The sequence below is a fragment of the Mustela erminea genome, chromosome 13 (assembly GCF_009829155.1).
Source record: "Mustela erminea isolate mMusErm1 chromosome 13, mMusErm1.Pri, whole genome shotgun sequence".
Lineage (NCBI taxonomy): Eukaryota > Metazoa > Chordata > Mammalia > Carnivora > Mustelidae > Mustela > Mustela erminea.
Window position 1 is genome coordinate 86809877 of NC_045626.1, and position 25915 is coordinate 86835791.

The 25915-nt window shown below is 48.6% G+C and overlaps 2 protein-coding genes across 6 annotated transcripts; one reads left to right on the forward strand and one right to left on the reverse strand.

Annotated features, from left to right (window-relative positions):
* Positions 1 to 657: 657 nt before the first annotated feature.
* DDX55 (DEAD-box helicase 55) lies at positions 658 to 16030 on the forward strand. Of its 2 annotated transcripts, XM_032311557.1 has the most exons (14): positions 658 to 845; positions 3730 to 3780; positions 3871 to 3957; positions 4794 to 4885; positions 4964 to 5026; positions 7802 to 7951; positions 8821 to 9010; positions 10314 to 10396; positions 11121 to 11252; positions 12388 to 12480; positions 13520 to 13634; positions 14090 to 14258; positions 14785 to 15077; positions 15303 to 16030. In XM_032311557.1, the coding sequence occupies exons 1-14, from the start codon at positions 738 to 740 to the stop codon at positions 15477 to 15479; spliced, it is 1803 nt and encodes a 600-aa protein (XP_032167448.1). In that variant the 5' UTR covers positions 658 to 737; the 3' UTR covers positions 15480 to 16030. The 2 variants fall into 2 exon arrangements, with proteins under 2 accessions (XP_032167448.1, XP_032167449.1); XM_032311558.1 differs by lacking the exon at positions 15303 to 16030 and having other exon boundaries at positions 14801 to 14934.
* On the reverse strand, positions 7899 to 25909 carry EIF2B1 (eukaryotic translation initiation factor 2B subunit alpha). Of its 4 annotated transcripts, none has more exons than XM_032311561.1 (10): positions 25777 to 25909; positions 24620 to 24721; positions 23295 to 23431; positions 23085 to 23201; positions 21203 to 21315; positions 20624 to 20692; positions 19363 to 19438; positions 17979 to 18104; positions 17003 to 17215; positions 7899 to 7987 (listed from the first exon to the last, which is right to left on the reverse strand). In XM_032311561.1, exons 1-9 carry the CDS (start codon positions 25787 to 25789, stop codon positions 17051 to 17053), a joined length of 918 nt encoding a protein of 305 aa, XP_032167452.1. In that variant the 5' UTR covers positions 25790 to 25909; the 3' UTR covers positions 7899 to 7987; positions 17003 to 17050. The 4 variants fall into 4 exon arrangements, with proteins under 4 accessions (XP_032167452.1, XP_032167453.1, XP_032167451.1 ...); XM_032311562.1 differs by lacking the exon at positions 7899 to 7987 and adding an exon at positions 12444 to 12531; XM_032311560.1 differs by lacking the exon at positions 7899 to 7987 and adding an exon at positions 16131 to 16513 and having other exon boundaries at positions 25777 to 25908.
* Positions 25910 to 25915: the final 6 nt, after the last annotated feature.

The following is a 25915-nucleotide window of genomic DNA, read 5'->3' on the forward strand; positions in this document are numbered from 1 at the left end:
ATCGCGCTATTAAGTAAGTGCAATGGAGGGGAGGGGAGGCAGGCTGAGCGGTTTTAGTGATTAGGCAAGGAAGCCGCACTGAGATGACATCTGTTAAGTACGGCGCAAGCCGCGCACGGAGTCCGGAGTCTGGCACGTAGCAGGCCATGAATGAAAGCTTGCTGAACGAATGTGTGCGTGGACAAATGAGCCCGCCCCAGGCGACGGCGAACCGAGGAACAGGAAGATCATGTTCTCATTTGGGAATTCTAACCTTGTCGGAAGTAAACCATCATTTAGTGTGTACCGGGCGCTAGGTCCCCACCATCCCCGATTTCGCATATCTGTTGACTGGGGCTCCGGGAGCGGGGTCCATTTCTATCCACTCCAGACCATCCTGTCCCTTGGCCAGGACGCGGTCTTGTGCTGCCACCTGCCTCTGATGAGCGCAGAAAGCCAGCGAGCCGGACCACAATCCCTCCGCCGAAATGCCTGTTCTCGGTGGGAATGCGCCCGAGCCAAGGCGGCTGCGTGGGAGGGACGGCACGACCCCGGTCTGGCCCCGTCCCCACCGCCCACTTTCACTGCCCGGCGGTCAGCTTTTCCCGCTCGCGCAGGACCCTTTCCCCGAGCTCGGGAACTCTGCTGCTAGAGCGCGGTTGCCGGCGGTCCCGCGGACGGCCGGAAGCGGAAGTGCTCGCCGGCGCCGCCCCGGTGGCGGCCGGGTGGCGGCGGTGGCGGCCGAGGCCGAGCGCGCCATGGAGCACGTGACGGAGGGCTCCTGGGAGTCGCTGCCCATGCGGCTGCACCCGCGGGTGCTGGGTGCGCTGCGGGAGCTGGGCTTCCCGTACATGACGCCGGTGCAGGTACCCGGCGCGGCCGGGCGGGGAAGGGTCCTCCGTGCTCCGGAGAAGGGGGTGGCAGGCGGGGCAGGGAGGCTCCGAGCGGGCCGCCCCCACCCCGCCCCGGGACTTCTGCCGCGTCTTCAGTCTGTCTACCCTGGTTAATGACGCCGGCGGGTGGAGGGCGGCGGCGCCCCTGCGCCAGGGCCCTGACCTCCTCCGCGACCATCACCCCCGGCCCCTGGCGCCTGTGAGTGCTGGGGCCCAAGTGCCGGCTGCGTCCCAGCGCTGCCCCTCTAGCAGGTGACAACGTCTCCGCGCCGTTTCCTTCTTACTGGTTTCGTAGGGTTGCTGTGGGACGTCCCTAAGACAGTGTTGGACACATTATGGGAGCTCAGAAAATAATACCTGCCGTCTTACTATGCGGGCCAAGTGAAGCCTCCTGGCCCCATTTATATGTTTACTCAAATATTTGTTGTGGGGCGCCTGGGAGGCTCAGTGGGTTAAAGCCTCTGCCTTCGGCTCAGGTCATGATCCCAGGGTCCTGGGATGGAGCCCTGCATCGGGTTCTCTGCGGGGAGCCTGCTTCCCTCTCTCTCTCTGCCTGCCTCTCTGCCTACTTGTGATCTCTCTCTGTCAAATAAATAAATAAAATCTTAAAAATATTTGTTGAGGACATACTGTGTATCAGGTTTTCTAGGCTCTGGGGACTTTGCAGTGTTGGTCCCCAGGCATGGACCTTATTTTCTTTTTTTAAAGATTTTATTTATTTATTTGACAGAGATCACAAGTAGGCAGAGAGGCAGGCAGAGAGAGAGAGGGGGGAAGCAGGCTCCCTGCTGAGCAGAGAGCCTGACTCTGGGATCATGGCCGGAGCGGAAGACAGAGGCTTTAACCCACTGAGCCACCCAGGCGCCCCTTATTTTCTACTGCAGGGGAGGGAAAAAGGAGTAGAAAACTGTAATTTCAGTTGGTGGTGTCACTGAGGTCCAGGACAGGAGGTTAAGGTGGTGTGTTAGGGAAGGCCCCTCCGAAGGTGCCATTGAGCTGATACCGGAATGATTGAGGAGCTGACTGGGGGGTGATTGAGGCAGGATATCTCAGCAGAGAGAAATGCCAGTGCAGATGTTTGGGGCTAGAGGTGACCTGGGAGGAACACAAAAAAGGCCTTTGGTTGGAGCCATCAGGCTTAGTATAAGAGATGAGCAAAGTAGGGTCCATGTTGTGCAGGGTCTTGGGGAAGTCTGGATTCCATTTAAATGCAACCGGAAGCCATCTTAATGGGAAGCAACGAATGAAGGGAAGGGAGGTGACTGCTGTGTGGAGAATGGACTTCAGGGGCTTCGAGAAGCAGGAGGTCAGGGGGGCCAGTGTCAAGTGAGAGGTGGTGGTGACTTGGAGTAGAGTGGATTCTGAGAAGGGAAGTTTGAGAGAGTGTTCAGGTTGTTGGGGGGCCAGATGTAGGCATTACCAAAGAGAGGAATCTAGAGGGAGTCAGGTTTTTGTCTTTAGCAGCTGGGTAGATGGCGGTACCGATTACTGAGATGAGTAAGGCAGGGAGAGGTAGCACGTTTCCGAGGGAAATTCAAGAATTACTGAGTTGAGATGTCCATGAGATCCTCAGGAAAGAGGTGGAGGAAGCAGGAGATGACAGTTGGGGGTACTAGGAACCCTGCCTTGGGACTGTAGTGCCGGGAGACTCAGTCACTGAACGTCCGCTGTTGGTAATCAGGGGCTATGCCGTCCACTGTGGGAGTCGGTAGACACATGAGGCTCTTGAACACATGAAATATGGCGAGGCCAAGTTGAGATGTGCTCCACCTGTAGAAGGTACAATGGATTTTGGAGACTCAGGATTAAAAAAAGGAGTGGAACGTATCTCATTAATTAATTTTTAAAATATTACCTGTTACAGTGACATTAGTCTGGGTCTCCTGGGTTAAATAAAACACAGTAGTAAAATTCATTTTATGTTTTTCTTTTTACTTTTTTTTTTTCAAGATTTTATTTATTTATTTGACAGAGGAAGAGAGATCACAAGTAGGCAGAGAGAGAGGAGGAAACGGGCTCTCTGTGGGGCTCGATCCCAGGATCCCGGGATCATGACCTGAGCTAAAGGCAGAGGCTTTAACCCACTGAGCCACCCAGGCGCCCCAAATAAATAAAATCTTCAAAAAAAAAAAAAGTGCTCTATGTGCTGTGATGGGTGAGCTCAGGCTCTGAGGACCAGGAGTGGTGTCTTGGAGGGGATGACCTCAAAGCTGAGACCTGAGTCTGCTTTTTGGAAGACCTGGAGGTACCCTGTGGTGTTTAAAATGAGAGGGTTTATTGGAATCATTGTGTCTTTTTTTTTTTTAAAATATTTCATTTATTTATTTATTTGACAGAGAGCAGGAGAGTACAAGCAGGGGGAGCAGTGTAGAAGGAGAGGGAGAAGCAGGCTCCCCGTTGAGCAGGGGGCCCAAGGCGGGGCTTGATCCCAGGACCCTGGGATCATGACCTGAGCTGAAGGCAGTCGCTTAACCAACTGAGCCACCCAGGTGCCCCTGGAATCATTATTTTTTGATATGAGAGCTGGTAGATACTCCAAACCTCAGTGTCTTCCTACCCTTCCTGGTCCAGAGAGGAAAAGGACGTGAGGCAGGGCTAGTATTTAGGACTCTGGAATCCCAGCTCAGCTCACTGTTCCCTCCACACTGTCTGTACAGACACCGCGGCTGTGTTCTGCTGTGTTGCCTCTGAGCCAACCCCCTGGGGTGCTTTGTGGTGACTCTACTCAGGGTCTGCATTGTGTGTGTGTGTAGGGGGACCCATTGTGACCCAGGCCACCCACTGTGTTCCGTGGGCTTTGGGCGACCTCCATGGAGCCTGGCATTCTCTAACGGGGGCTTTGCATCTCTTTCTCTAGTCTGCAACCATCCCTCTGTTCATGAAAAACAAAGATGTCGCTGCAGAGGCGGTGAGTACCTCATCGAAATGCAGCTTGTCCTGTTTTCCCTCCGGAATGAACTGTGAGGAAAAGCAAACCAAATTATCTCCGTCTTGGCAGGTCACAGGTAGTGGCAAAACACTCGCTTTTGTCATCCCCATCCTGGAAATTCTTCTGAGAAGGGAAGAGAAGCTAAAAAAGTATCAGGTGAGGTGTATTTTTACTTAGTCGTTGTAGAGGTCACAGTTCAAAGAAGCTGGTCAAAAAATTGAAAAAAAAAATCTGTCCTCATTACCTGCAGATACCCTCTGTTTCTGAGTCTGCCTGCCTGTTGATATTTATCTGTGGCTCCCCAGATCAATAATTCTATGTTTCCTCCCTCATTCATGGCTTTGTGCAGAGCAGCAAAGACTCGGGTCACCTGCTGTGCTCGTTCCCAGCCGAGTCTGAACAGGGCAACGCTCTGCCTTCCTGCGTAGCTCTCAGACTGTAATAAACAGCCTTCCTTCTGTTTACTGCTGTGATTCTTGCTGGGGATTTCAGCGTTTAAAACGGTCTCAGGAGTAGAGCTGAAGCACTGGCTAGTGTTCCTGAGCGCCAGAAGGCTGGGATAGCCCTTTCGGAAAACGTAAGCGTGTGGGATACACTCCATCCAGGCATGAGCTATAGTGCGACCCGCAGCGAAGTCAGTATTGATAAATCAACTCTGTATTATTCAAGGTGTCTTTAAACAGAAGCGCATATAAAAACCAGCTTCCGTATTGATTGATTGACAAAACATGACCAGAGGCTCCCCGGAACCTGACCCTGCATTTCCCCCAGTGGGGATGCATTTCAGTGTTTGTGAAGCCCGTGTTTGTCCATAATGAGACCTGGCCGGGACCTAGAGCAGTGACTGATAAGCCCTGGGACAGAGGAAGCAGTGGAAGCCCAGAATCCTGTTCCCCGGGGCACTCGGCTCTGTGAGCTGCACGGTTCTGGCGCAGGTGTTCAGCTCTGTGAGCCCGCTCTGCTCACTGTCTCCTTTCCCCGCACTCGGGCAGGTCGGGGCGCTCATCATCACACCCACGCGGGAGCTGGCTATTCAGATAGATGAAGTCCTGGCGCATTTCACGAAGCACTTCCCGCAGTTCAGGTGAGTTGGACACGGCTCCCCTGGTAGCTACGGGCTGTTACTTTGCCTGACCTGCTCAAGACCTGTTGCTTGTTTTAGCCAGATTCTCTGGATCGGAGGCAGGAATCCTGGAGAAGATGTTGCAAAGTTTAAGGAACAAGGGTAAGTTTGCTTGCTTCTGCTCCTTGTTTTTGGCACTGAACCCAAGAGGAAGCGATACCTGGTCTCGGCCTCATGGGGAGCATTCCCTTTGGCAGTGCCCTCTCCCCAAAACGTTGTATTCTCCAGGCCACATTCCCATTTTGCCTGCTGGCTCTTTCCTGGGGAATAAGGCCCTGATGAGCATTTCGCCTTCAGTGAGTCTCACCCTGCAGAGGAGAAGGGAGTCGGGGTGGCCCTACCTCTCGCCAGGCTGACTATACAGAATTTAGAGCCCTTGCTTTTCTCACTCGGGGCTCTCTAAGTGGTCTTATCTCACTCCTGGTGGTCCCTGACCTCACGCTGAGTCCCAGCCCTGCAGGTAGCTACTTTTCTGCCTGGCATTTCCCGGGTATCTCCTGGCTATTGCAGACATGTCTGTGATGGGTGCTTTTTATTCCCAAATCTTCATGTCGTCTGGGGTTTCACAGTCACCTGTCTACCCATGTGCTTCTCCTGAAGTCGGGGACTTGACCTCGATGCTCCACTGTCCCTTCCGTCCCCGCCCCTCGTTAACCATCACCGGATCATTCACATTTTCTCTCCAGAGCACACATCTCTAGCCCTTCGATTTTTTCCCTTTGCCCCCTCTCCCGCTCTGATCTGGACCAGCCTGTCTCTCCTGGGCTCCCGCGGTAGCGTTCTCTCCTGTGTGTTTCTGCTTTGCCTTCTTACAATCTACTCTCCAAAGAGCAACCCAGGTGGCCTTTTCAGAGTGCCAGCCTGATCATATCACTCATTGAAAACTCTTTACTGGGGTGCCTGGGTGGCTCAGTGGGTTAAGCCGCTGCCTTCGGCTCAGGTCATGATCTCAGGGTCCTGGGATCGAGTCCCGCATCGGGCTCTCTGCTCAGCAGGGAGCCTGCTTCCCTCTCTCTCTCTCTGCCTGCCTCTCCGACTACTTGTGATTTCTCTCTGTCAAATAAATAAATAAAATCTTTAAAAAAAAAAAAAAAAAGAAAGAAAACTCTTTACTGGCTCTTTACTGCCCTTTGGAAGGATCCTAATGTTCGTACAGGGCTTGCCAGGCCACCATTCTCCACTGCCGCTGCCTTCTCAACGCCTCTGCTGCTGCACAGACCCAGCTTTCCTCTAGAGCACTGCGTGGGTCAGGTTCCCTGGGTCCCTAGGCAGGCCCAGCGGTCGGTGTGCTGTCTGTCCCACAGCGTTGCATCTTCAGGGCCTCACACGGTGCCGAGCACACACAGGTGTTTAAAAAACAGGCGGATGTTTGACCGCATGCTGGCCATCAGCCCTGTGGGATTTTTTCAGCTGCACCATGAATAAGGTTTATTACGAATAGTGATGCGTTTTGTGGCCAGTTTGTTCGAGAAACTTAACAAAGAGAACTGCTTCTATTAGCATTTGCCGTGTTCTAGCTATCCTCTGCAGTGCCTTTCAGCTGGGGTCACAAAGTCGTGTAGGGGTCAGAGGATAACATCAGTGTGTGAAAGGGCTGGGGTGGGGTTGGGTAGGAACTGCTCAAACACTCCTCTCTAGCTGGTTGGTTGCCTTGAGGATTCTGGGCTCAGTATTGCCAGATAGTGAATTTTTTAAAAAGAACATGGAATTCCAAATTTTTATGTGTGAGCTCTACACTTTTTAAACCATTGGCATGTAATTCACATTAAAAAACAAAAACAAAAAACTTGGAAGACCTGGCTGGCTCAGTCAGTGGAGCATGCAACTCTTGACTTGGGTGGGCTTGTGAGTTTGAATCCCACATTGGGTGTAGAGCTTGCTTAAAATTGAAGGGGCATCTGGGTGGCTTAGTCAGTTAAGCATCTGCCTTCAGTTCAGGTCATGATCCCACGGTTCTGGGATCAAGCCCCACCATCGGGCTCCCTGCTCAGTGGGGAGGCTGCTTCTCTCTCTCCTGCTGCTCCCTGTTTTTGCTCTTTCTCTCTCTCTTGCTCTGCTCTGTCAAATAAATAAAATCTTTAACAAAAGTTTCTTCTAAAAAAAAAAAAAAACGCAAACAAAAAACCAACTTTTTGCAGGGCAGCCAGTGTGGGGGGGGCCGTATTTGTCCTTTCATCTGCGGCTGTGATTTTTTTTTTTTAATGATTTTATTTATTTGACAGAGAGATCACAAGTAGAGAGAGAGAGGGAAGCAGGCTCCCTGTCTAGCAGAGAGCCTGATGCGGAACTCGATCCCAGGACCCTGAGATCATGACCTGAGCCAATGGCAGAGGCTTAACCCACTGAGCCACCTAGGCAGTCCCTGCAGCTGTGATCTTTAACATAAAATTCTCTCTAATTCTGTTCACACTTTCATTTTGTAGTTGAGTTACTTTGGGCCTAACGTGGCTGAATAACTTGTTCTAGGTCAAGGGTCAGCCAACCTTTTCTGTAAAGGAACAGATGATAAATATATTAGGTGGACCGCGTGGTTTGTCACAGGTATTCGGCTCCACTGTTGGGGCGTGAAAGCTGCCAGAGACAATACATGCTGTGCATGGTCAGTAAGACGGCACAGAAGCAGGTGCAGGCCAGATGTGGCCAATGGGCCCCGCGTGTGCCCACACCACCCTGGGTCTTGGCCTGGAACCTGTCTGCCTTCCTCATGACCCTCACTTTTCTGCCCTGAGCCCTGTCGCCTCACTCATGGCTGTATTTCCCTTTGGTGGGAACTTAGATGACCTGGGTGACCATGGGGCATTATAAAACTTAGTATTTGGAATCACAGATATTCCCAAGGTCCAGAGAGTGTGGTAAATGTTTATTGTGTTTTCAAAGTGGGAACATCATTGTGGCCACTCCAGGCCGCCTGGAGGACATGTTCCGGAGGAAGGCAGAAGGCTTGGATCTGGCCAGCTGTGTGAGGTCCCTCGACGTCCTGGTGTTGGATGAAGCAGACAGACTTCTGGACATGGGGTTTGAGGCAAGGTACTGGACTCTGGGCTTCTTTGGCTTTGGGTGATACTGGCAGAAAGGAGAGCAAAGTGAAACTCCTTTACCACCTTATGACTGCCTTTATTGGGCTCATTTGAATTTCAGATCATTAGGTGGTTTGATCTTTCAAGTACTACCACACAGTTTAAGTTCCAGTTCTACTTCTTTTTTTTTTTTTTAAAGATTTTTATTTTTTTTTATTCATTTGACAGACAAAGATCACAAGTAGGCAGAGAGGCAGGCAGAGAGAGAGGAGAGAGAGGAGGAAGCAGGCTCCCTGGCTGAGCAGAGAGCCTGATGCGGGGCTCGATCCCAGGACCTCAGGATCATGACCTGAGCTGAAGGCAGAGGCTTTAACCCACTGAGCCACTCAGGCGCCCCCCAGTTCTACTTCTTAAGATGCATTTTCTTTCATAATTTCTTTTAAAGTTGGTGTGTGTGTGTTTTGAATAGCTGTTGGGATATAATTCATCTATCGTATAATTCACTTACTTAAAATGTATAGGTCAGTGGTTTTTAGGTCCAAAAAGTTTTTTGTCTTATCTTCATTCTCTTTTAATTGCCCCACGTGATAAAAGTACAATTATGTATTCATGTTGGAGAAAACGTGGAAAAACTTAGAGTATAAAGAAGAAAAGAAAAGTATGAGAGAGTATAAAGTAAAGTATAAAGATGTAAAGTAAAGAGCACAAAGTGAAGAGAGAGAAGAAAAGTTGCTCATAGTCTCATCCGCTGGTTAATGTCTGCTGTAAATGCTGGGATGGCTTTTCCCCTGGTCTTCTAAATACCTGTTCAGTGTCATAAGGTGGTATTTGTTGATGATGCTGATAAACGAGGGGCTAAGCTCGAGCCTCTTTTTTTAGCATAAACACCATCCTGGAGATTTTGCCAAAGCAGAGGAGAACAGGCCTTTTCTCTGCCACTCAGACCCAGGAAGTGGAGAGCCTGGTGCGAGCAGGGCTACGGAACCCCGTCCGGATTTCGGTGAAGGAGAAGGGCGTCGCGGCCAGCAGCACTCAGAAAACTCCTTCCCGTCTGGAGAACTACTACATGGTGAGCACTGGATCTCCTTGCCGATTCCCGCGGCTCGGTCAGAATGCTGACTGGGGTCTCATGGGCGATGTGCCACTGCTTCTAGGGCAACCGCCTGGAGGGCGCTGTTGACATCCATAGGCTCCTGGGGTTGCGGGTGTGTGTGGGGGGGGCTGCTTCATTGCTGGTGTTTCCGGGCTGGGCTGGAAAAGTTAGGAGCCCACCTTTCCCGGGTAGAGGGAGGGGTCTGTAGGTAGCGTCGTGTCTGGCTGAATGGGTGCCAGAATGTGACGGCCCCGGACAAAGCCCAGGGACACGTCTTGGCTTTGTCCCTTACTAATTGAATGCACTTACCTATACAAAGGGGCTCCACTACTACCCACTTCATGGGTTGTGGTGAGGATTGATTGATTACTATGGATTAATACAGATTAGGCTAGTGTGTAGTACGTAGTAAGTACCAGTAACTATTAGCTCTGGACACTAACTGTGGCTCTTGTGGCTTTCTGCTGTTTTGTATTCATTTCACTGATTGTATTCGGAGAGATCTGAGTATGTGAGAAGAAATTCCAAATTGAGAATTTGGTTTTGGTAAAAATAGGGGGAGTACGTGCAGATGGGTTTAAATGTCTCTCATGTAGGGGCCTGAACGCAGCCGTTGAGTGAATTAGGAGGGACTGGAGTCTGTCTCCGTGGCGGTCTTTCAAATTTTGTACATTCTTTTCTGGAAGCCTGGGTTCATCTTAGAGCAGCGATTTCTGAACATGGAGATGTATCAGAATCTCCTGGGGGCTCTTAAATAGTATGGATTCTTGGTTTGAATCCTAGACCTACTGAGTTAGTGTGCTGTGCCCAAGAATCTGCATTTAAAATCTATCCTTTCTACCCTGGAGGGGTACTTGGCTGGCTCAGTCTGGAGAGCGTGCAACTCTTGATCTTGGGGTCATGAGTTCAAGCCCCACGTTGGGCATAGAGCTTACTTAAAAACAAAACAAACAAACAAACAAAAACCTACCCTGTATATAGCTGGTGTGGTCCCTGTCTGTATACTGGGATTTGGGGACGATTGCTTTAGATGACTGTGTGTGTCTCTGTTACGTGACTCTGACTTCTGTCAGCAGCACATGCTGATACCCATTCAGAGCTAGGTGGACTGATTAATTCACTGACCGATTAATTCATTCTGTGATAGAACACAGAACTGTGTTCTGTCAGTGGAGGAAATTGGATTCCTTAACGTTTAAGGCTGAAACTGAAGATAGCTGAAGAGATAATTAGCATAAGTTTTTTTTTTTTTTAATTGATATCCTTTTTTACTTTGCAGGTTTGTAAGGCAGATGAGAAATTTAACCAGTTGGTACATTTTCTTCGAAATCATAAGCAGGAAAAACACCTGGTCTTCTTCAGGTAATTCTTCTGGATGCTGTGGTGGGAGAATCTGGGGTTCAGTCACCTCCAGAACGTACAGATGCATGTAGCCCTAAGGTTTGGAATTCCCTCAGGAATGTTTTTCCTTCAAGTAACTGAGAACCCAGCTTTTGTGACTTAAGCAGGAGGAGTTATTTTTCTCCTGTAGAAAGAAGGCCAGAGGTTAGGCATGTCCTGACATTGGGTAGTGTCTCCCCTGTGTCCAGGTCAGTACTTCTGTGACTGTCCTTGGCCTTTTATTCATGTCTGTCCCTTCATGGTTTGAAGATGGCCACCGTCATGCTTGCTGCCCCATCTGCACTGAAAACAGAAAAGGGAGGGGAAGGGCATTCTTCACACCAGAAGAGCAGAAAGCTGACTCAGGCTTTCATTTCAGGGGGCAAAGGTGAGTCACTGGGCAGCCGCTCACCTCTAGAGAGGCAGAGGAAATGAGTGTGCAGCTGTCCCAGCCTCTGTCGTAGAGGTGAGGGAGGGGGGCTGGGAGTGGCCTTGAAGCAGCCAGCCCAGTGGCTAACACTGTTCTGTCCTGCTGTCAGAACTCCAGGAGGGCTTCAGATCTAGAGTTTAGGGTGGCTGATGTTGGTAGCCATTGTCCCAGAGAGGACTGGGTCCTCTCCACTGCAGCTGGTGCTCGCCGCCTCCATCCCCAGCAGTAGGGGACCCAGGCGGCCAGTGACTCTGAGCCCTCTGTCCGCTCTCGCAGCACCTGTGCCTGTGTGGAATACTACGGAAAGGCTCTGGAGGCCCTGGTGAAGGGTGTGCAGATCATGTGCATTCACGGGAAGATGAAACACAAGCGCGATAAGATCTTCATGGGGTTCCGCAGATTGCAGAGGTGCGTTAGGCTGCCCTGAGCTCACTGTGTGCTTCCGCAGGGCCCTCACATGGGGGCTGTGTTCTCTGCCCGGAACCCTCTTTCTCCTCTGCCCAGTTATCACACCTGCTCTGTGTGGTCCCGGGGCGCCCCATTCCCAGCCTGACCCGTCGTGCTGTGCTGCGCTGACTTCCCTGCAAGATCATAAGCTCTGAGAATCTGGCCCAGCCCCTGGCCCAGGGGTTTTGATACCTATTTGTTGAATGGGTGGAGGGCATTTGGGTAGGAGCAATTCATTGAAGTCTCATAAGTTCTCATTGGGTCACTGCACAGTTGGGACCTCGCATCTCTCAGTGGCCATAATTAATTCTGCATGTAGAAGCAACATTTTTCTGCTTTTCTTTTTTTTTTTTAAAGATTTTATTTATTTATCAGAGAGAGAGGGGGGCAGAGAGCAAGCACAGGCAGACAGAATGGCAGGCAGAGGCAGAGGGAGAAGCAGGCTCCCTGCCAAGCAAGGAGCCCGATGTGGGACTCGATCCCAGGACGCTGGGATCATGACCTGAGCCGAAGGCAGCTGCTTAACCAACTGAGCCACCCAGGCGTCCCCATTTTTCTGCTTTTCTAAGAGCCTCCTGGCTGTGTTGTTAAAAGCACTCTTCTAGGAGTGCCTCTGCCCTTGGCTCAGGTCATGATCTCAGGGTCCTGGGATCGAGCCCTGAGTCTGGCTCTGCTGAGCGGGGAGCCTGCTTCCCCCTCTCTGCCTGCCTCTCTGCCTACTTGTGATCCCTCTCTCTGTCAAATAAATAAATAAAATCTTTTTTTTAAAAAAAGCATTCTCCTAGACAGAGTGATAGAATGGACCATACACCTAGGATGAGACGTACTACAGTTTTTGGTTTGTTTTAAAGAAAAGTATGCTGATTTAAAAAGTCCTTTCCCAGTCTCTTCCCTGCCTGTTTTTGTTGGGAATTTGTGAAGTCCTGGATATCCTTAGGAGGAAAAAAAAGTAAAAATGGGATTCCTAACTGCTTGCATCTGTGAGAGGTTCCAGACCTGTGCAGTCCTGTCGCCATCCTCATTGAGGCCGGGAAAGACTGATGGTGAGGACGCTGCTTGCCCCCCTCGCTCAGAATGGTGTTTTCTCATTTTCTAGTGGGATTTTAGTGTGCACAGATGTCATGGCCCGAGGAATAGACATTCCTGAAGTAAACTGGGTTTTGCAGTACGACCCTCCCAGCAGCGCAAGGTACGGCATGACGGAATGTGACCCTCTGTCAGGAATCCGGCTCCATGAATCCTGATGAAGATACACATAATGATGTTCATCAAAACATTACTTTCGGGGCACCTGGGTGGCTCAGTGGGTTAAGCCTCTGCCATTAGCTCAGGTCATGACTTCGGGGTCCGGATCGAGTCCCACATGGGGCTTTCTGCTCAGCAGGGAGACTGCTTACCACCCTCTCTCTGCCTGCTGTTCTGCCTGCTTGTGATCTCTGTCAAATAAATAAAATATTTAAAAAAAAATTACTTAGCAAAAATGGATGAATAGGTGAACCGTCCTTGGCGTGTGAAAATAGTGATGCCATAGTATACGATTTGTTATTTTCACATGCTTTTTTTTTTAAACAGTGACAATTTTCTTAAAAGATTTTATTGATTTATATGAGACGAGAGAGAGTGGGAGACAGAGATAACATAAGCAAGGGGAGCGGCAGGCAGAGGCAGAGGGAGAAGTAGACTCCCCACTGAACGGGAGCTCGATCCCAGGACCCCGGGATCATGACCTGAGTTGAAGGCAGATGCTTAACTGACTGAGCCACCCAGGTGCCCCTCCATGTGCTTTTCGAAGTTCTTGCACAGAAGCATTTGATAGATGCTTAAAGGAAATCAATACATGATTCTGTATATGAAAGTCTTACTCTCCCAGAACAAACTTAATTTCCTCATAGATCCTTCCAAACAGGAAAATGTGAGGAAACAGACCTCCCACGTGGTAGTGATCATTACTTTTTGTTGGAGGGCTTACAGGCCACTTTTCTGTACGTTTGTCTCCCAGTTTTCTTCTAGGACCTGTTTTACCTGTATCATCAGATAGGCATACATGTAAACTGTCCTAGTTCACATTAAGTGTCTTGCAGAATCCTGTCTGGTTTGCAGTCTATATTTAACTGCCAGCATTTGCATCTGTGACCCTAGTGAGAGGCAGGGTTGGGCTGAGCCATGGAGTCTGGGCCCCTGCTTGCCCACTCTCACATGGTGATCGCCGTCCCATCCCCCGTTCACAGTGCCTTTGTTCATCGCTGTGGCCGTACAGCCCGCATCGGCCACGGTGGCAGCGCGCTTGTGTTCCTCCTTCCTATGGAAGAGTCCTACGTCAGTTTCCTTGAAATTAACCAAAAAGTAAGCGGTCTTGTCTTCTCATGTAGCATGCCCAGTGATAGGGTACTTGGTAGAGTTCTTTTCCAGCAAGTGGCCCGGAACTTAGAGGAGGGGTCTGCACACTCGGGGGCCAGGTGGTGACATAAGGGCAGGAGGTGGCTGGCTTGAAGGCAGCGGGGAGGCTCCGGGCTCATTCGGGGTGGCAGCCACTGCTCAGCTCCAGCTCAGTACTTGGGAACACAGACCTAGTGTTGGATATTCCCCAACTAGAAATCAGGATTTTTATATAAAATTGATTTTAAATTTTCCTTTAAAAAATGTCAGACTAAGTAAAGTACTTGGGAATTTTGGGCTTCAGTGTCTCTGATTAAAGATTACAATGAATTGTTTTGCCTTTGGTTTTGCACTGGCTCTGATGGGGTTTTGGGGAGAAGGGCATCCCAGCCAGAAGAGGTGAGCATGTGGTCTGTGTGCAGTGCCCCCTGCAGGAGATGAAACTCCAGAAAAACATAGGAGACCTCCTTCCAAAGCTCAAGTCCATGGCCTTGGCCGACAGAGCGATGTTTGAAAAGGGCATGAAAGCGTTTGTGTCCTATGTCCAGGCTTATGCGAAGCACGAATGCAACCTCATCTTCAGAATAAAGGGTAAGGTGATTTCACGTAATTGTCTCCTTAAACACCTATGGCCTTACAAGTAGTACAGGTGTGAAACTTCTTTGTCTTATAAAAATGTTAGGCATATGTCAGTGTTAGTATTTTCTAAATTTTTTTTTTTTTAAGATTTTATTTATTTATTTGACAGAGATCACAAGTAGGCAGAGAGGCAGGCAGAGAGAGAGGAGGAAGCAGGCTCTCTGCTGAGCAGAGAGCCCCATGCGGGGCTCGATCTCAGAACTCTGGGATCATGACCTGAGCCGAAGGCAGAGGCTTTAACCCACTGAGCCACCCAGGTGCCACAGTATTTTGTAAATATTTAAAAGAAGCATCCCTAGGGTTTATGTAGACAGAACAAATTTGCTACCGAGTATTCCTTTTTGGTAAAAAATAATTATTTTAATTCTAATTAAAAAGAACCCACTCAATCATTCGGTTAGCAAAGAGCCGTCTTCTTTGGGTTGGTGCTTATGATTCTATTTTGGGTGTGCTAACTCTGACGTTTTGGTTTAATTAGATCTTGATTTTGCTAGTCTTGCTCGAGGATTTGCCCTGCTGAGGATGCCCAAGATGCCAGAACTCAGAGGAAGGCAGTTTCCAGATTTCGTGCCTGCGGATGTTAACACAGACACCATTCCATTTAAAGATAAAGTTAGAGAGAAGCAGAGGCAGAAACTACTGGAGCAACAAAGGAAAGAGAAAAGAGAAAATGAAGGGAGAAAAAAATTCATAAAAAATAAAGCTTGGTCAAAGCAGAAGGCCAAAAAGGAGAAGAAGAAAAAAATGAATGAAAAAAGGAAGAGGGAAGAGGTACAGTTTTTCTTTATTACTTGACTACTCAGCTGAGAATTTTGAATGAATTTTATGAAAGTAGTGTCTTGTATAGTAGGGAATGCGTGGGGCTTTTGTATTTCTTTATTTTGTTGGGAGTTGGCTGGGAGTGTGACATGTTTGTGGAAGCTGATCTGAGAGCGTGTCGTTGCTGTGAGAGCATGTCCCTGAGACGTTCAGTGGTTTGTCACTTTCTGCATTTAGGGTTCCGATATTGAAGATGAGGACATGCAGGAACTTCTCAACGACACGAGGCTCTTGAAAAAGTTTAAGAAAGGCAAAATTACTGAAGAAGAATTTGAGAAGGGGTTGTTTTCGAGTGGCAAGAGAACAGTCCCGAGAGCAGATACGGGGATACCTGATTCGGAAGAGGACTGCTGACACGGCCGCAGGGCATACTCGAGCGCAGGGAGAACTGCAAGTGGGCCCCGCACAGCGCCCACGCACTTTCCCCGTGTGCTGGACCCACAGCTGGCATCCAGGAAAGTCGTGTTCACACTGGGGACGGAGGGCGCGCTTCACACTCATGACTGCTTTATGGAAACCACAGCAGCCTTTAAGGCCAACAGAAGAGGGTAAGACTGAGTGTAAATAATAGATGTATTTATTTTGATGGGTCCCCTCTAAATTAAAGCTCATTTTGTTGTGCCTATTTTATACTTACTTTCTAACATAAAGATACTGAGGTTTACTTGATTTTTGGCCTTTTAAGTTTCCTTACTATTACCAACCACCTGACCTTTGTGGGTATCCTTGCCCTGGACTTGAGTTCTCTCTCTGAGGAACTGCACAGAACACCCATATGGAGGGGCTGTTGTTGCCGGGGTTTTCTTCTCTTTGAAGAATTGTCCCCACCACAGTTTTAGGGGAAGGAAGCAAGTCATTCTAGGGAAAAAAATTATGCTTTGTGTCAAATAAAATATTGCCTTCTATTTGAATGTCTTGAGTGTGTGAATGTGGCTACAGTGTCTTCACTAAGATGGCCAGTACCTCCGGGCCTGGGGTAGCACTCAGTACTGATACAACACCATAGAAAAATCTTGTGTGTAGTTTATTTGAGAAGATGCTGGATTTGTCCCCAGGTACAATTTTTAAAAAGCTGTTCAGGAACAAACATGTTTTAAAGGTAATTCACATCTCCTGCAGATACAGACTTTCAGTTTACAGATGTTCTGGAAGGTCTTCGTATGTGCTGAGCCACGGAGGCTGCTCCTGCTAAATGTTGTTTCTACCTTCCTTGGGTTCTCTTGGTTTCCTTCCCGTCTGTCCCAATACCGATGTTGGGATGGCAGCCCCGGGCTTGAGGTCTCTACTGGAAGTCTGATGTGACTTCAGTCTGGGTTTCCAGCCTTTCTCCTAAGGCACCACTTATGTGTCCTGGGTGGCTGTTGGTTTCCACAGGGGCGCCTGGCTGCCTGTAGGAACACCTGCTTTTTCAGGCCTGCATCTCTTTAATCGATGCTTTTGGCAAATCAGTCTGGAGTACAGGTTAGAAGGGAGGTAGGCTTGGGTATGTCCTTCATTGGTTAAATAGCCAATAATATAACTTGTATTTCTGGAAACTGGGAAGTATCTAGACACCATAAACACAATTCAGGTTGGGTTTTAGGGAAGCCATGAACACATTTTAGATGGGGCTGAAATGGGTAAGAAATTTTCTTATGGTCGTAAGAAATCCTAAGTCTTACGGTTTTAGGTCCTTAGTCCTTAAGTCTTCTTAAAAAAAAAAAAAATCAGTTTTGGGGGCATCTGGCTGGCTCAGTCAGTGGAGCATATGACTCTTGATCTCGGGGTTGTTAAGTTCAAGCCCCATGTTGAGGGCAGAGATTAGTTAAAGATAAAATCTTTAAAGAAAAAAAAATTCAGTATGGCCTGTCCCACGGAGGGGTCAAGAAGCTACTCACCCCGCCCCAGGTACATCAGCTGTGCGGCGGCAGGAAGGGGCCCGGGGGTTACAAATACAGCTTGATGAGCTCGTCGCTGACCGCTGAGGGCGTCAGCACCCCCAGGTCTGTAAACAGCAGTGTTATTAAGGAAGGGGACGTGTAGTCGACCCATGGGTGCTCCTCTTTGAGATCTTGTTTGGTCTGCATAGTCTTCAGAGTATCTGCCTTATACTGAGGAGACAGGAAGCACGTGTTGGTTTTCCCCTACACACCCAGGGCTCAGAGGTGGTGCGGGCTCGGCCTGAGCCATCAGTGCGTGGCTAGCTACTACCTGAAGTGTTCCCTGCACGTGGGGGAAGCCAGCTGAGTGGCACGCTGGCGAGGAGGGCAGAGCGCAGTAGGGAAGTCAGGATGGCGGTCTGGTGGCCTCCCGGCCAACGGCCTTGATTTAATGAAAACCCCAAACCGTGTCTCCCCTCACTGGCATGCTGGATTCACGGCTCCAAACCTCTCGCGATAACAATTTCAGGTCTTTACAGAGAGCTTTACTATGTGCCTGGCATGTGCCAAGCTTTTCTCCTCGATTTTCTCAGAACTGTCCTATGGCTCAGAATGCACTTCCAGCTCATCTGACAGGTAACGGACGTTCAGAGCACAGAGCGAGGGCATCTGCCCGGGCCTTGTGGTTAGTGAGCAGTGGCGATGGGGGGCTGAGCCTGGAGAGTTGGCTCCAAAGCTTGGACTGAACCATCAGCTTTCCCTGTGTCCTTGCAGCTCCCTCTCCTACCTGAGAGAGACCGAGAGATGGACGTGCTGGGGACAAACGGGACTCTGAGTCTGGGCTCAGCCAACCACTGATCTCTGCATGGCAAGTGTGGGAGCAACTAGTGATGGGAGGGGAGTAACTCACTGAAATACTCCAACACTGCTTCTTCCCAAAGGCCTCAGTTGAGACTCAAATACCCCTTCAAATATGCAAAAAAGAAAGGCTTGCCTTAAACTTATCTGGGACATCCTGCTGGTTTAGTGGGAAGAGTCGTACAAACTTGAAACTTTCCGCAACAACATAAAAAGGCTTGTTCTGGGCTTTGGCGCACACGGCCATCTGGTTGGTTCCAATCTGGAAAGTCAGAAAAAGCAGAAGGATGAGATCTTATAGCATATTCGAAAGCGTGTGAATGAACATAAGATATGTAAATCTGGCTTTGGAATCAAAGACGATCTATTTAAAAAGACAACAGAATCGACATTTCTCTCAAGATAAACAAATGGCCGGGGCGCCTGGGTGGCTCAGTGGGTTAAAGCCTCTGCCTTTGGCTCAAGTCGTGATCCCAGGGTCCTGGGATCAAGCCTCACATTGGTCTCTGCTCAGCGGGGAACCTGCCTCCTCCTCTCTCTGCCTGCCTCTCTGCCTACTTGTGATCTGTCTGTCAAAGAAATAAAAAATCTTGAAAAAAAAAAAAAAAAGATAAATGGCCAATACACACATTCTCAAAAGATGCTTAAGATTGTTGTTATTAGGCAAACACACAAATCAACCCACAAGGAGGTACTACTTCACACCTACCAGCATGGCTATAATTGAAAAACCAAAGTAACGAGTGTCGGCAGGAATGCAGAGAGACTGGAATGCTTGTGCAGTGCTGAGGAGAATGGACAGTGGTGCGGCTACCATGGAAAAGTCTGGTGGGTTCTTGGGACGCTAGACGGAATTACCACGTGACCCAGAAATTCCACCCAGGTTCACACCCGCAAGAACTGCGAACCGGAACTCAAATAGACGACTGTACCCGTGTTTGTAGTAGCCTTATTTACAAGAGCCGAAACGTAGAAACGACTCAGGTGGACAGGAGTTGGTGGACAAACGTTCTCTCTGCACGCGATGGAACGTGACTCGGCCGTAAATGGGGATGGTGTGCGGACTCCCGCTACGACGAAGATGGGCTTTGAGAGCGCGATGCTGTGTGAGACCGCGGCCCTGAACTGTACATGTGAAAACCCTATGCTGTATCCACTTCACCACGCAGCAAAGGATCACGAGATCTTTCCATGTTAAGCAACGGATGGAGAAATTTTAACACACCATATTGATGTCAAATATGCCCAATAAAAAAAAAAAAAAACAACAATCAAACCCAATTCTAGTTAAAACGTGTTTTGAGGAAGTTAAACTGCAGTCTTGTGATTCACATAGATCAAAGAAATGGGACCAAAATTTGGCCACTGCAGTGGCTTCTGGGGACTGGGAGACAATTCGCTGGGATGGTGTCGTCTGGAGGCTAAGGGGGTGCTGGGGGAGCGAACGGTAAGTCATCAGGATGTGGGTCAGCGCCCCCTCCCTGTCCGGAGCAAGGACCGTGGGGAACTGACGTTCTTACCTTGTTGATAATCCCTCCGTTTTCAACAACTCCTTCAGCACCAACTATGACAAGATCCACTTTCTCCATGATATAGCTAGAGGAATTTTTAACAAAATTACACTCTTTTCTTGGCTCTTACGAGCAGCAGTATCACCTGCAAAGACCAGTATTCCATTTTCACCAATGTAAGTTCCTCTCATCACTTCCTTCCTTCAAAAGAGCACTTAACCCAAGACAACCTGGGCACTGCTGGCAGTTCTGCAACCACAAGCATGAAAACGCGCTGTGAACCCAACCCCCCCCACCGCCGTGTGTGTGCCCTCCCCACGGCTGCCCGGCACACGTACACGCACGGGTGCAGTGACGGACCTGAGAATCCCGTGACCCGCTCTTGATCCTCACTACCTGTGCTACACTTTCTTTTCTGATCAACTTCAAACAAAACAAATTTAAAAACCTATAGTGATCCAGAGTTGGAAGAAAATGTTATGTAATTCAAGAATCTTTGAGCTACAGTGAAGGCCAATTTGCCTTTGAAAATGAGCAATGAAGTAGAATTCTTCAAAATGCTTTCTTTTGAACGCTTTCCTAATTTCCTTAATTATCTGCCTTATGTCTTTTTTTCCTTTTTTTTCCCAAGAGACTTTCAGTCCTGTTTTCTTTTGCGAGGTACACTGGCAATTCTCAGAACGTGTGTCCTCAGTTTTAGAAGTGAAGTCATACGGGAAAGTCAAAGAATTCCAGCGTGCCACCGAGGACAGCCCATGCCTTCCGTTGAGGAGGGAGTCCTGATTATATGTACTGACTCGAGCCTGACTTTTGCACCTTGCTCTTAAGACGCATCATAAGGGACCCTGGGTGGCTCAGTAGGTTAAGTGTCTGCCTTTGGCTCAGGTCACAGTCCCAGAGTCCTGGGATTGAGTCCTGCACTGGTCTCCCTGCTCAGCAGGGAACCTGCTTCTTCCTCTCCCTCTGCCCCTCCCCTTGCTTGGGCTCTCTCTCTCTGACAAATAAGTAAAATCTTTAAAAGAACAAAATGAAATGCACCTTAAGGCCACATAAATGACTCCTATTCTCTGAAACACGCTACAGCTCGTCTCCTGCATACACCATCGAGATCTTTTCACGAGCTTGCTGGTTTAATGTGGCCATCAATTCAGAGGCAGAACATGAGCCAGGGCAGTTCTATGAATGGGACTCCAACTGGAAACCCTGTTCCGATCTGACCCCTGGAGTGGGTGAGGAAAAGGAACAGTGCTCAGGGGAGATGGGAACTTACCCAACAGCAGCATCCAGGACCACAGTGACAGGGACATTGAGGTGGCAGAGAGCTCTGGCCATTTTCTTACTGGAAAATGACATTTTTGAAAACATGAGCAGAAGTCCCATAGTGGCAGATGATGAGTCACTTAATTTGGACAATGGTAAATCACATTAGCTTGAGACTCAGTTCATATTCAGGGACTAAGGCGCATGTTCTAAGACTCTGGACTAAGGAAACAAGAATTTGGGTTCTTTAGAAGAAAACGTGTTTCAGGAAAACTATATTCTTGGGGACTCTGGGTAAGAGATGCAAATACAGCAAAAAAGGAGACAGTTTTCTCTTTCATGATCTTATTGATGGAGATGGGAATTATCTACTCCTTGATAAAAAATTTTCCATTCGTGTATCTAGGTCCTGCACAGTGGCCTACTATCAATACAGAGATTTTTCTTTGAGGACAGGAAAGGCATAATGGCGAGACTGAGTCACTGCTCAGTGGGGGGGCATGTTCTGGGGCTTTCTACACAGGTTCTAATCCTTCCCTTGCTCTCTAAAATGACCGCTGGGCCCAGAACCAAACGGAATGATACTTGCCCTGATAAGTCGGGCTGTGACTCTGTGATGTACACACTGAAACGCTTCTTGGCCACCACTGCTGCCTCCAAAACTCTCAGGACCACTCTGGAGTAGGCATGAGTTAATATTCTCTGCGGACCAAGAAAGTTCTGTCAAAAGGGCAAGCTTCACAGTGATCACCCCATACTCTGCCCCGCGCATGCCCGTTCCTTGTACCCCCAGGCTTCTCTCTATGCGGTCTCACAAATCAACTGGAATCAAGCGAGATTCTTGATGGCCCATCTGTGAGGGGTGGGTCACCTCTTCCCATACCAAATGCAGGAGTGGAATCTCCATGTGGTGTTGCTCACGAGATACAAAAGCCTTTCTATCTGAAGGCTCTGCTCGGTTCCTTTGGGGGCGCTTTCCTAGTTCAAAGACATGTTTCTAAGACAAGGCCCACAGGCATGAGGCAGGTTGCAGGACGAAATGCAGGGGCTCGGGTAGGGCAGCAGCAAAGAGGAGAGACAGAGCGCCAGCTGTTGTCATACGGTCCTTACTATTGCCACATCATCTCATTTTTTTGTTGAGAATCCAAGACAGAAGTGTTGGCTAACTAACTTCTTTTTAAATTTATAAACACCATTTCAGGTAAACAACCCATCTATGGGCCAGATACAATGGGCAGACACTCACTTCGGCTCTGTTCTAATGAATGGACTATGCGGGTCTGTATAATGCAAAACTGATGGACAGAGTGCGCCCTCGCTCCTTTCTGGGCATCACCCGGGAGCCTGTCAGTGATGCAGATTCTCAGCTCCCCCACCCAGACCTGCTGAATCAGAACTGGCACTGAACAAGATCCCCAGGTGGTTCGTCTGCAGGTTCCAACGTGGGTAGCTCTGCTCTGAATTTAGTCTGAAGTCAGCACTGATGCAGGTGGATATTAATACATTCACACACAGCAGGGCGCAGGAGGCGGTCACAGTCCTGTCTCCGTGTGGCCCAAGGCAGCTTTGTTTGCGACTGGCTTTTCTGTAAGTTCCGCTCACATCTATTACGTCATTTTGTGAAGAACACACTTCAAAGGTTGGGAAGGGGGTAATAAAACAGGAGGAGATTTCAGAGTCAAACACAAATAAAGAATTTTATGGTCCGTGGAGGCTTGGCTGGCAGGAGAGGGACGCCAGTGGAGAGACATCATAAAAGTTTTACTGCCCCTTTGCTGGGGACTGGCTTCACCTGCAGCCCCTGTCCTCACTTAGCCTAGGATCCCTTGGCGGCTCTGCGTCTCAGCAGCAGCACTGGAAATGGAATGAAAGACAGCATTCCAGAACAGCCCTGACCTTCACCGAGAAGACACTCAGTAGGAACCAGTGCCAACAGCTGTTAGGTGTTGATTTAATTTTGATTTAGTACATACCCGATAATGAAAACTTCTTTGATAACGACATCTTATTAAACCAAGAATCATCCATGCTGTCCTATTGGTTTTTTTCTCTTCTGGTTTATTTTATTTAAAGTTTATTTACTGTTTTTCAGTAATCTCTACACCCAGTGTGGGGCTCAAACTCACAATCTGGAGATCAAGAGCTGCACGCTCTTCTGACCAAGCCAGCCTGGCGCCCCCGTCAGCCTGTTTGATGTGCCAGCCTCTGTAGTAGCATCTACGCATCTGTATAGGGCTTACTATGTGCCAGGCATAGTACAGAGTCCTTAGATCGTCTCAGTACCTCCTCCCACAGCAACCTGATAGGGCAGGTGCTGCTATTACCTTGACTTAGCGGATGAGAAAACCAGCACAGAGAGGTTAAGTAACTGGTCCAAGGCGACACAGCAAATAAGTGGCAGAGGAGGGATTTTCCCCCAGGAGTCTAAAAGTCCTTGCTCCCAATTACCACATGTAAGGAAATCTACTCACCGCCCCATCTTTGATGAAAGTATGGCACAGATCTGCTATTTTATTTCTTGATAGGGATGTTCTCCTGAGAAAAATTTCTCCCCGCTCGATCATGATCTTTTTACATTTAGAGTAATCCTAAGAAGAAAAGAGCAAAATGAGGGGTAAAGCCGAGGATACCTGCAGCCACACGCAGGAGCAGACAGGTGGCCCGAGGAGGGCGGGGCTTACCGAATATTCTAGAGAGGTCAGGCTGATGAAGCGCAGGAAGAGCTTCCCACCGGAGGACACGGCCACAGAGGAGTCCACGCCACACAGGGTTTCTATGGCACGGGTGAGATTCGCTCGCAGGCCCTGGATCGTCTCCCCTGCACGGGTCACATGAGGAACGCGGTGTTCAGGTTGGTATCACAGCCCCTTGGCAGATCTGTGATTCATACATTATGCCACCAGAGACACGCCAGTGAGTAGACAGGGTCCCTGCTCTGATGGGACTCCCCTTCTCGAGGAAGAGGCAGACAGTAAACAAGCAAAGAAATACACAAGTTACAGACTAAATGAGGACAGAAAGCAGCAAATTGATGAAAAACGTGGGGCTAATAGGAGTGGCCTCTGGAGTGGAGGCCATTTAAACTGAAACCCGAGTAAGAAAGGATCCAGCCCCGTAAAGATCCAGTAGGAAAGGTACAGGTGCACACTATAACAAGTCAGAAACCTGAGATGGGAATGAACTTTACATGACAGAGAGGCCACTGTACACTGAAGCACAGTTTAGTGAGGGACAGCGTGGAAGGAAATAAGCAGAAGTGAAAGAAGAGGTCTGAGAGGCGGTGTAGACAAGGCTCAGTGTTTGCGTGTTATTGCAGGTACGATGGGAAGACACTGCAGGTTGTCTTAGAGACACACATCTTTAGGCCAGCCCTTTGGATTAAAGAAGACATTATTAATACTATTATTGTTATTTTGCTTGTGAAAGACATATGCTCTACCAAGAAACTTCTATTTAGGATGCCTGAAAGAGTAGGCGATCACAATGGATGATGATAATACTAGAATTCTGGAACACTCTAGCAAGTGCACAAATTCTGGCACAAGACAGACACTCCATAAACACAAAGCTGAACTGTTGCTGTAATTTAAGCTTCATGGTTAATTTGATATAACATAGTCACTCTTGATTCAAAGTGTATCTCACTTATGAAAAGGGACCCATTTAATGATGACTGATGGGCTCTTTCCAAGTCAAAATGAAGACTGAAATGAAGGAGAAGTTGAAACAGAGCTGCATTACCTTACATAGGCCCCCACACAGTTTCACTTTCTACATTTGTTTTAAAAGATTTTATTTATTTATTTGACAGAGAAAGATAGAGTGAGCATGCACAAGTGCACAAGCAGTGGGAAGGGGCAGAGGGAGAGGGAGACGCAGACTCTAGGATCCTGGGATCATGACCTGAGCGGAAGGTGGACACTTAACTGACTGAGACACCCAGGCGCCCCAATTTTCTACACTTCTGCCAGTTCCTAGAGGAGTGTTGGAATATGACCCTCTTCACCTTGATCTCTCTTCAAGAACTCCAGCAAAGTCCGGATGGCAGCTACTGCTGAGGCCATGTCAGGATCTTCTTTCATCTGAGACTTAAAGTAGTCAATTAACTCTGGGGAGGGAGAAAAAAGTGATTCATCAAATTCATTTAGCAGGTTGTAAGACCGGAGAGCTTTCCAGTGACTTAAGAAATAAACTAATTTTATTTAAGATTTTATTTATTTATTTGAGAGGGAGAGAAAGAGAGGGCACACGTACACACGAAGTGGGGAGGCAGAGGAAGAAGCAGACTCCTGCTGAGTGGGGAGCCCGACGCAGGACTTGATCCCAGGACCCTGAGATTATGATCTGAGCCAAATGCAGATGCTTAACAGACTGAGCCACCCAGATGCCCCAGAAGCAAACTAATTTTGAAAATACTTTCTTTTTAGGGTGTTTGGTTTCAGAGGCACTATAAATGTTGATGGGAGTAGAGATGACCAGACTTTATTTAGGATTTACCAGATGTGTTTCTCATTTTTGAAAAAGCTATCTGTGCACAAAAGGCATAAAATTTAAGCACCACCACGTGACAGTGTTAGGTCATCCTCCCTCTTATCCTTGACTACAAGTCCTGGGAGAATCCCAGAGTCAACCACTGTACCAATTTTCCCTCCACCTGTCCAGAGAGTCCGTGCCAATTCTAGCCTGTTCACCTACTTACATATACACATGTACATGCAAAGCTCCATCCCTCCGTATTTTTTAAATGATACGTATCATATGTCAGTTTGCCCTTGTGTTTCACTTAATAAAACACCCAGATAACCATATTAGATGAGCACATCAAATACGTCTTTTTTAAAAAAAAAAAAAAAAAATTCTAGTACCAGATCCAGTAAGGCGGGGAATCTTACTCATACTTTACATATGAGGAAATCACGACTGCCGAAACCTGCACACCTCGTCTAAGTCTCCCTCTTTTGGAGGAGGGCACTGGAAAGCGCTGGGAGGAGGAAGATCTGGGGATACCCTCGGGACCCATCTTACAGGGACAGCGAAAGGGACCGAGTCGCTACTAGAAGCGGCACATCCAGTCCAGCAGCCCAAGCTTGGAAAGTGACTTCTGGATGGACCGCCGTGCGCCTCTGCTTTAGGCCCAACAGGCCACGTTCCGTCCCGACTCACCATTGCTGTCCATTGTGCCCTCCGGATCGCGCAGCCCGAGGGGACCGGGAAAGCCCGCGCTGCCTGGTAGAGTCCCACGACCGCAGGAGTTCTCAACTACAGAGACTGACAGCACGCCGCGCGACTCCACACTCCACTT

What these genes read in the sequence shown, in the direction of transcription:
- DDX55 (XM_032311557.1), top strand. Translation starts at nt 738, where the DNA reads ATGGAGCACGTGACGGAGGGCTCCTGGGAGTCGCTGCCCATGCGGCTG. An exon ending in GGGTTCCGCAGATTGCAGAG is followed by an intron (nt 11,253 to 12,387) that starts GTGCGTTAGGCT and finishes CTCATTTTCTAG; the next exon opens with TGGGATTTTAGTGTGCACAG. An exon ending in CCTCATCTTCAGAATAAAGG is followed by an intron (nt 14,259 to 14,784) that starts GTAAGGTGATTT and finishes TGGTTTAATTAG; the next exon opens with ATCTTGATTTTGCTAGTCTT.
- EIF2B1 (XM_032311561.1), bottom strand. An exon ending in CTTTCATCAAAGATGGGGCG is followed by an intron (nt 21,316 to 23,084) that starts GTGAGTAGATTT and finishes CTTGGTCCGCAG; the next exon opens with AGAATATTAACTCATGCCTA. An exon ending in ATGTCCCAGATAAGTTTAAG is followed by an intron (nt 17,216 to 17,978) that starts GCAAGCCTTTCT and finishes CTGTCTCCTCAG; the next exon opens with TATAAGGCAGATACTCTGAA.